Source organism: Poromitra crassiceps, assembly GCF_964638095.1.
Source record: "Poromitra crassiceps genome assembly, chromosome: 13".
Lineage (NCBI taxonomy): Eukaryota > Metazoa > Chordata > Actinopteri > Beryciformes > Melamphaidae > Poromitra > Poromitra crassiceps.
In genome coordinates, this window is record NC_139644.1 from 40,291,938 (window position 1) to 40,301,937 (window position 10,000).

At 48.6% G+C, this 10,000-nt stretch overlaps 1 protein-coding gene across 2 annotated transcripts in view; it reads left to right on the forward strand.

Moving 5' to 3' along the window:
• clec16a (C-type lectin domain containing 16A) overlaps positions 1-10,000 on the forward strand; it is a gene marked incomplete at its 5' end in the record, with an annotated part of 102,213 nt that overhangs the window by 41,779 nt on the left and 50,434 nt on the right. For both annotated transcript variants that reach the window (XM_083648493.1, XM_083648494.1), the window contains 2 exons: positions 313-577; positions 9,426-9,537. In XM_083648493.1, coding sequence (XP_083504619.1) covers positions 313-577; positions 9,426-9,537 — 377 coding nt within the window. The remainder of the gene's footprint in view (positions 1-312; positions 578-9,425; positions 9,538-10,000) is intronic.

Below are 10,000 nucleotides of genomic sequence, written 5' to 3' on the forward strand. Positions count from 1 at the left end.
ACTAAATGGTGCAGGTAGCTTGTGTGAGAGAGACCCGCGCAGTATGCAGGAGGAAGCTAGTGACGTCCCAATTCCCCCAGATTCCCCTCTGGGCAAACGAAGCGTTTGGGGGTGTGGCTTGGAGGAGACTGCAGGGGGACGCTGGATAGGGACAAATCCAACTGTGGCAGTTCTGAGCGTGTGACCACTCATTACAGGGAGGGCTGACAGCAGTATATATGCATTTACAAGTAAAAACAGCTTTTGCACGGAATGGGACCTTTAACATGTCTCCTCCTGCTCCATCTGACCAACCCCCCCCCCCCCCTCCAGGCCAGTGCAGGTGCCGTGCGTCGCTTCGCCAAGCCCTCCGAGTCCCTGGAGCGCTCCCTGGAGCTCTCGCGCCACCGGGGGCGCAAGAGAACCCAGAAGAGACCCAACTACAAGAACCTGGGCGAGGAGGAGGAGGAGGAGCGGGCCGGAGGAGGAGGAGGAGGAGGGGAGGAGGGCTGGGAGGAGGAGAGGGGAAAAGGTACAGAGGGAGGAGGAGGAGGTGGGAGCTCTAAGGCAGGCAGAGCGAGTGGGGAGACGGCGGAAGGTGAGTGGGACACGGGAGGACAGGACTGTGTGTGTGAGTGTGTCTTCACTGCCATCGATCAGACCCCGCCTCTCCCATGATGCACTCTGATTAGCGCGCAGCAGCAGCCCTCCTCTCCAAACTGACAAGAGAAAGACGAAAGTCAAACAAAGATGACAGCTTCAAACCCCCCCTCCAGTGTTATTGCTGAGTCCTGTCCTGGCCTGTTGATTAGACACAGTGTTCGTCTGTTTTGACTAATAAGCTCATTTTGTGCTCAAAGTAAAAAACAAACAAACAGAAATACGCTGGTGCTAAAAACAGGCAATGATGTCAGACACAATGGACGTCTACGTCATGTCATGACTGCCATAATAATAAGTAATACTGTCTGAAAAACGAAATTCTCTAAAGCTAGCTGTTAGCTTCGTTCATTAGCTTAGCCTGGCATTGGCTAGCTGTTAGCTTCGTTCATTAGCTAAGTGTTCGCCAGACTCAAAACGCCACAGAGAATAACTTTGAACCAGTTGGAGACACGCTCTTTCCATAAAGCCCATAAGCTTTGATATATATTGGCCGGTTTGTTGATAATAAGCAGTATTGTGGCTTCTAAACGAACAGTTTTACGTAGATATGACCGGAAACAGTATGGCTGCCCACGTCCCGAAGGCAAAAGGAGATGCTGTTTTGCTGTTGTAGTGGAACTAGCTTCAACTCCAGACTCAGCCTTCAGCCTTCATTTGGTGTCTCTTAACCAGTGCTCACCAATTTGAGGCCCGCGGGCCAAGTTTGTTTGTTTTGGCCCGCCACGGATTTGGGGGGATTCTTTTTTTTTTTTTTTTTTTTTTTTTTTTCCTAAATATTTTTTCCCCGATTTTTATCCCCCTTAGTGCTAATTTTACTTTTATTTATCCTGGTTGCTGCTCCACCCTCTGCCGATCTGGGGAGAGCCGAAACTGGCTCCATGCTTCCTCCAAGACATGGGCAGTTAGCCAGCCGCTTCTTTTCACCTGACAGGGGAAGCTTCACTCATAGGACATAGCATGTGGGAGGTTCACGCTATTCCAACCGGTTCCCCTCCCTCTGAACAGGCGCCCTTAATGACCAGAGGAGGAACCACATTAGCAACCAGGATATTGGCATGTTTTGGTGAAGGGGGTTCCTATATGATTTTTTTTTTATTAACGTATATGATTATTATTTTTTTTAACGTTAATTTTGTGCAGCTGGTATTCTCTATCACACGGGTGTGAGGCATTGCTGTCTGAGGATTGATCGCTCCTGATTGGTTGGCTGAATCACCTGGTTGGGGGGTGAGCTCTGATATTTGATCCCTCCCCAGTCACTGGCTTTACACCAGCTCAGCAAGATGGACAGATCATCATCACGGCAGTGGCACACTGACAAAAGAATGTTTAGGACGGAATGGCAAGACGGGTAGCTGTTTTGAAAGAGTACAATATACGTCGCCACTACGAAACGAAACATGCCCTCGCTTTTTCAAACGGATAAAAAGTAGATTATTATATTGAAATGTTATTTTAGATTTAGAATGTTAATTTTCTATAAAACACAATACATTTTAATGTAATTCCACAATGTTTATTTTTGGCCCTCGGCCCTCCACCCAGATTGAGTTTTGGCCCTTCATGGGAAAGAATTTGGGCACCCCTGCTCTTAACCATCACCCCAATATGGCGTTGCAGGCTCCGCCCCTACATCTTCATACACTCATAACATTCATAACAAACTATTAGCCTTCGGTTCTTATCAATGTAAGTTCTTTGGCCAAATCAAATGATGATTTGATACAAATTAGAAAAATTTGTCATACAACGGTTATACAGCTACTGTAGGAGAAGTGACTGGAGGGCAGAGTCCTGCACCAGGTCGGGGTTCCGCGGGGCCCCGCCGGGTACCCGCAAAAAAATGCGGGGGGCGGGTGTTATTTTGTCTTCATTTTATTTGCGGGTTCGGATCTGGGTAGAATAAACAACATGCGGCCCGGGTCGCGGGTGTTGTATAATATATGTATTTTTATTTACTTTTTATATAACGATAATAATTCAGTCAGTGTGTAACTTCATGTTTTGTCTGAGTCTGACCTGACGTCTTTGACCTCAATCATTTCCGCTGGTCCTTTCCTTCCGGGTCAGCTCTCCCTAGGTATAAACAGAAATGACCTAGACCTATGCTAGCTAGCTTGTTGCATTGCATGACAGCTAGCGCCAGCAAGGCTAGCATGTTTCCTTTAGCTGCTGCCTGGCCTGGCTGGCCTGCTGGCACCGGCACCAGTGACAAAACACCGTCAATGTGCTTAATTGTAAATAACATTATGCAATGCCTGCCGAGTCCGACTGCACAGTGCACCGACCACCGTTGTTGGCTCTCGTCAGTGACTCGGCCAGAAAATACCGCTATTCGCTTCCTGTGTGAATTGTGAAACGATCGCAGTTACTTTGGTTATGTTCACTTAAAAAGAAATTATATATGCGGAAGTGGAGCGGGGCGCGGGTCTCATGTCTGCAGGGCGGGGTGGGTTGCGGTACTGATTGATCATATGAGCGGGTTCGCGGAGCGGGGTCGGTACTGCACGTCGCGGGGCCGGGCGGAACCGGGTCTTGAAAATCAGCTTAAATGTTTGACATGTTTGGTACATTTGAGCTAACAAATGAGACTTATCTAGCGATGTGTCGGCTCAGCCAAGAAAGAGTGGAGTCGACCTCGCTTCAGCCTCTCCAAACTGGCAGAGAGGTGGGGAAATGAGACGATGCATAAGATGGCCAGAAAGAGATGGACCATCAAAGGGTTCAGAAAGAGAATGAATGATGAAAAATGAAAGAGCACAACAAGCAGGCGGGGGGGGAAAGCCGTCTTTGGGCAGTTTTGAGACGAGGCCTCCCTTCTTCCCCCGTTTGTCACCTTGTCAGACAACTGTCCATCTCCACAGTGATACACCATCCATCCTGTGGTGATACACCATCCATCCTGTGGTGATACACCATCATCCTGTGGTGATACACCATCCATCCTGTGGTGATACACCATCATCCTGTGGTGATACACCATCATCCTGTGGTGATACACCATCATCCTGTGGTGATACACCATCCATCCTGTGGTGATACACCATCATCCTGTGGTGATACACCATCATCCTGTGGTGATACACCATCATCCTGTGGTGATACACCATCATCCTGTGGTGATACACCATCCATCCTGTGGTGATACACCATCATCCTGTGGTGATACACCATCATCCTGTGGTGATACACCATCATCCTGTGGTGATACACCATCATCCTGTGGTGATACACCATCATCCTGTGGTGATACACCATCCTGTGGTGATGCACCATCATCCTGTGGTGATGCACCATCATCCTGTGGTGATACACCATCATCCTGTGGTGATGCACCATCATCCTGTGGTGATGCACCATCATCCTGTGGTGATACACCATCATCCTGTGGTGATACACCATCCATCCTGTGGTGATACACCATCCATCCTGTGGTGATACACCATCATCCTGTGGTGATACACCATCATCCTGTGGTGATACACCATCATCCTGTGGTGATACACCATCATCCTGTGGTGATACACCATCCTGTGGTGATGCACCATCATCCTGTGGTGATGCACCATCATCCTGTGGTGATGCACCATCATCCTGTGGTGATACACCATCATCCTGTGGTGATGCACCATCATCCTGTGGTGATGCACCATCATCCTGTGGTGATGCACCATCCATCCTGTGGTGATACACCATCCTGTGGTGATACACCATCCATCCTGTGGTGATGCACCATCATCCTGTGGTGATACACCATCCTGTGGTGATGCACCATCATCCTGTGGTGATACACCATCCATCCTGTGGTGATGCACCATCCATCCTGTGGTGATACACTATCATCCTGTGGTGATGCACCATCATCCTGTGGTGATACACCATCATCCTGTGGTGATACACTATCATCCTGTGGTGATGCACCATCATCCTGTGGTGATGCACCATCATCCTGTGGTGATACACTATCATCCTGTGGTGATGCACCATCATCCTGTGGTGATACACCATCATCCTGTGGTGATACACCATCATCCTGTGGTGATACACCATCCATCCTGTGGTGATGCACCATCATCCTGTGGTGATGCACCATCATCCTGTGGTGATGCACCATCATCCTGTGGTGATACACCATCATCCTGTGGTGATACACCATCATCCTGTGGTGATACACCATCATCCTGTGGTGATACACCATCATCCTGTGGTGATGCACCATCATCCTGTGGTGATGCACCATCATCCTGTGGTGATGCACCATCATCCTGTGGTGATACACCATCCATCCTGTGGTGATACACTATCATCCTGTGGTGATGCACCATCATCCTGTGGTGATACACCATCATCCTGTGGTGATGCACCATCATCCTGTGGTGATGCACCATCCATCCTGTGGTGATGCACCATCATCCTGTGGTGATACACCATCATCCTGTGGTGATACACCATCCTGTGGTGATACACCATCATCCTGTGGTGATACACCATCATCCTGTGGTGATACACCATCATCCTGTGGTGATACACCATCATCCTGTGGTGATACACCATCATCCTGTGGTGATACACCATCCATCCTGTGGTGATGCACCATCATCCTGTGGTGATACACCATCATCCTGTGGTGATGCACCATCATCCTGTGGTGATACACCATCATCCTGTGGTGATACACCATCATCCTGTGGTGATACACCATCATCCTGTGGTGATACACCATCCATCCTGTGGTGATGCACCATCCATCCTGTGGTGATACACCATCATCCTGTGGTGATACACCATCCATCCTGTGGTGATGCACCATCCATCCTGTGGTGATGCACCATCATCCTGTGGTGATGCACCATCATCCTGTGGTGATACACTATCATCCTGTGGTGATACACCATCATCCTGTGGTGATGCACCATCATCCTGTGGTGATACACCATCATCCTGTGGTGATGCACCATCCATCCTGTGGTGATACACCATCATCCTGTGGTGATACACTATCATCCTGTGGTGATGCACCATCCATCCTGTGGTGATGCACCATCATCCTGTGGTGATGCACCATCATCCTGTGGTGATACACCATCCTGTGGTGATACACCATCCATCCTGTGGTGATGCACCATCCATCCTGTGGTGATGCACCATCATCCTGTGGTGATACACCATCCATCCTGTGGTGATACACCATCCATCCTGTGGTGATACACCATCATCCTGTGGTGATGCACCATCATCCTGTGGTGATGCACCATCATCCTGTGGTGATACACCATCCTGTGGTGATACACCATCCATCCTGTGGTGATACACCATCATCCTGTGGTGATGCACCATCATCCTGTGGTGATACACCATCCATCCTGTGGTGATACACCATCCATCCTGTGGTGATACACCATCATCCTGTGGTGATACACCATCCATCCTGTGGTGATGCACCATCATCCTGTGGTGATGCACCATCATCCTGTGGTGATGCACCATCATCCTGTGGTGATACACCATCATCCTGTGGTGATACACCATCATCCTGTGGTGATACACCATCATCCTGTGGTGATACACCATCATCCTGTGGTGATGCACCATCATCCTGTGGTGATGCACCATCATCCTGTGGTGATGCACCATCATCCTGTGGTGATACACCATCCATCCTGTGGTGATACACTATCATCCTGTGGTGATGCACCATCATCCTGTGGTGATACACCATCATCCTGTGGTGATGCACCATCATCCTGTGGTGATGCACCATCCATCCTGTGGTGATGCACCATCATCCTGTGGTGATACACCATCATCCTGTGGTGATACACCATCCTGTGGTGATACACCATCATCCTGTGGTGATACACCATCATCCTGTGGTGATACACCATCATCCTGTGGTGATACACCATCATCCTGTGGTGATACACCATCATCCTGTGGTGATACACCATCCATCCTGTGGTGATGCACCATCATCCTGTGGTGATACACCATCATCCTGTGGTGATGCACCATCATCCTGTGGTGATACACCATCCATCCTGTGGTGATGCACCATCCATCCTGTGGTGATACACCATCATCCTGTGGTGATACACCATCCATCCTGTGGTGATGCACCATCCATCCTGTGGTGATGCACCATCATCCTGTGGTGATACACCATCATCCTGTGGTGATACACTATCATCCTGTGGTGATACACCATCATCCTGTGGTGATGCACCATCATCCTGTGGTGATGCACCATCATCCTGTGGTGATACACTATCATCCTGTGGTAATACACTATCATCCTGTGGTGATACACCATCATCCTGTGGTGATACACCATCATCCTGTGGTGATACACTATCATCCTGTGGTGATGCACCATCATCCTGTGGTGATACACCATCATCCTGTGGTGATGCACCATCATCCTGTGGTGATACACTATCATCCTGTGGTGATACACCATCATCCTGTGGTGATGCACCATCATCCTGTGGTGATACACCATCATCCTGTGGTGATGCACCATCATCCTGTGGTGATACACTATCATCCTGTGGTGATACACCATCATCCTGTGGTGATGCACCATCATCCTGTGGTGATACACCATCATCCTGTGGTGATGCACCATCCATCCTGTGGTGATACACCATCATCCTGTGGTGATACACTATCATCCTGTGGTGATGCACCATCATCCTGTGGTGATGCACCATCATCCTGTGGTGATACACCATCCTGTGGTGATACACCATCCATCCTGTGGTGATGCACCATCCATCCTGTGGTGATGCACCATCCTGTGGTGATACACCATCCATCCTGTGGTGATACACCATCCATCCTGTGGTGATACACCATCATCCTGTGGTGATGCACCATCATCCTGTGGTGATGCACCATCATCCTGTGGTGATACACCATCCTGTGGTGATACACCATCCATCCTGTGGTGATACACCATCATCCTGTGGTGATGCACCATCATCCTGTGGTGATACACCATCCTGTGGTGATACACCATCCATCCTGTGGTGATACACCATCCTGTGGTGATACACCATCCATCCTGTGGTGATACACCATCCTGTGGTGATACACCATCCATCCTGTGGTGATACACCATCATCCTGTGGTGATGCACCATCCTGTGGTGATACACCATCCATCCTGTGGTGATACACCATCATCCTGTGGTGATACACCATCATCCTGTGGTGATACACCATCATCCTGTGGTGATACACCATCCATCCTGTGGTGATACACCATCCATCCTGTGGTGATACACCATCATCCTGTGGTGATACACCATCATCCTGTGGTGATGCACCATCATCCTGTGGTGATACACCATCCATCCTGTGGTGATACACCATCCATCCTGTGGTGATACACCATCATCCTGTGGTGATACACCATCATCCTGTGGTGATGCACCATCATCCTGTGGTGATACACCATCCATCCTGTGGTGATGCACCATCATCCTGTGGTGATACACCATCATCCTGTGGTGATACACCATCATCCTGTGGTGATACACCATCCATCCTGTGGTGATACACCATCCATCCTGTGGTGATACACCATCATCCTGTGGTGATACACCATCATCCTGTGGTGATGCACCATCATCCTGTGGTGATACACCATCCATCCTGTGGTGATGCACCATCATCCTGTGGTGATACACCATCATCCTGTGGTGATACACCATCCATCCTGTGGTGATGCACCATCATCCTGTGGTGATACACCATCCTGTGGTGATACACCATCCATCCTGTGGTGATACACCATCATCCTGTGGTGATGCACCATCATCCTGTGGTGATACACCATCCATCCTGTGGTGATGCACCATCCATCCTGTGGTGATGCACCATCATCCTGTGGTGATACACCATCCATCCTGTGGTGATACACCATCCATCCTGTGGTGATACACCATCATCCTGTGGTGATACACCATCATCCTGTGGTGATGCACCATCCTGTGGTGATACACCATCCATCCTGTGGTGATGCACCATCATCCTGTGCTCCTCACCTCTCCTCGCCGCCTGTCTCTCACTCTGCTGTGTGCATGTGTGGTAGTATCTGAGGGGGTGTGTATTTATTTATAAGTAATTATCTTAGCGTTTCACAGGTCTAAAGTGATTCCTTGTTTCCTTGGACTGAATAGGGTGCCAAAGTTGACGTCATACAAGTCATTTAAAAAGCATATTACTTGCATTTTTGAAATATGTTGTAGCATCAACATATGTCGCTTGGCTTATTTTCACAAAAGTCCATTCAGTGTGAATAACATTGTGGGCTGCTGTGAACCAAACACTTTAAAAATGAGGCATCTACCATTTTGAAAGGGGGGGGGGCGTTCCTTTAAGACTGCGAACCGGTCTTAAAGGGATACACACACAAATGCTGCATCAGGTATCAATGGGTTAATGACAAATAATGGTCTTCAGGCCATTTTCTCTGGAATGGATATACTGTAATAATTGGCCCTTCTTTATTGCGTCAACATGTTGTCCATGTTTTGAACTAGTCACTGAGGAGAGAGGGAAACACTTTAGACTGTCAATTCATCCTCACTGGTGCATCCATTTCTCTCTCCACATCCACCAGGTGTGTTTCTGTGCAGAGTGTCATGTGAATGTGCTTTCTAAAAACAACTTAGCCTCATGCAAATGTACAGTACGTGCTTTTATACAAGTACTAAACCTGTGTGTGTGTGTGTGTGTGTGTGTGTGTGTGTGTGTGTGTGTGTGTGTGTGTGCACACAGAGATAGAGATGGTGGTGATGGAGAAGTGCAAAGTGTCAGAGCTGACTGAACAGAACATCACTGATGAGGAGAAGACTGCCGCAGCCACCCGCACACACACACAGAGGAGCAGGTACACACACACACACACACACACACACACACACAGAGGAGCAGGTACACACACACACACACACACACACAGAGGAGCAGGTACACACACACACACACACACACACACACACACACACACACACACACAGAGGAGCAGGTACACACACACACACACACACACACACACACAAATCCCCCATGTGATTATGTAGTTCACGCGGCGCGAGCCCTTTAAGAGCAATGCATTCATGGGTAATCGTCTACTGTGGCTAATATTAGCCGCTAGTTAGTTACCGTATGTTACATGGCAGTAAAACGCCACTGAATGACCAAATTGATATAACTTTTAACCATTGTTGTAACACTGTGTGTGTGTGTGTGTGTGTGTGTGTGTGTGCACTGGTAACACTGTTTCCATATGGATCACCAGTAGGGGTGTCACGGTACACAAAAGTCACGGTTCGGTACGTACCTCGGTTTTG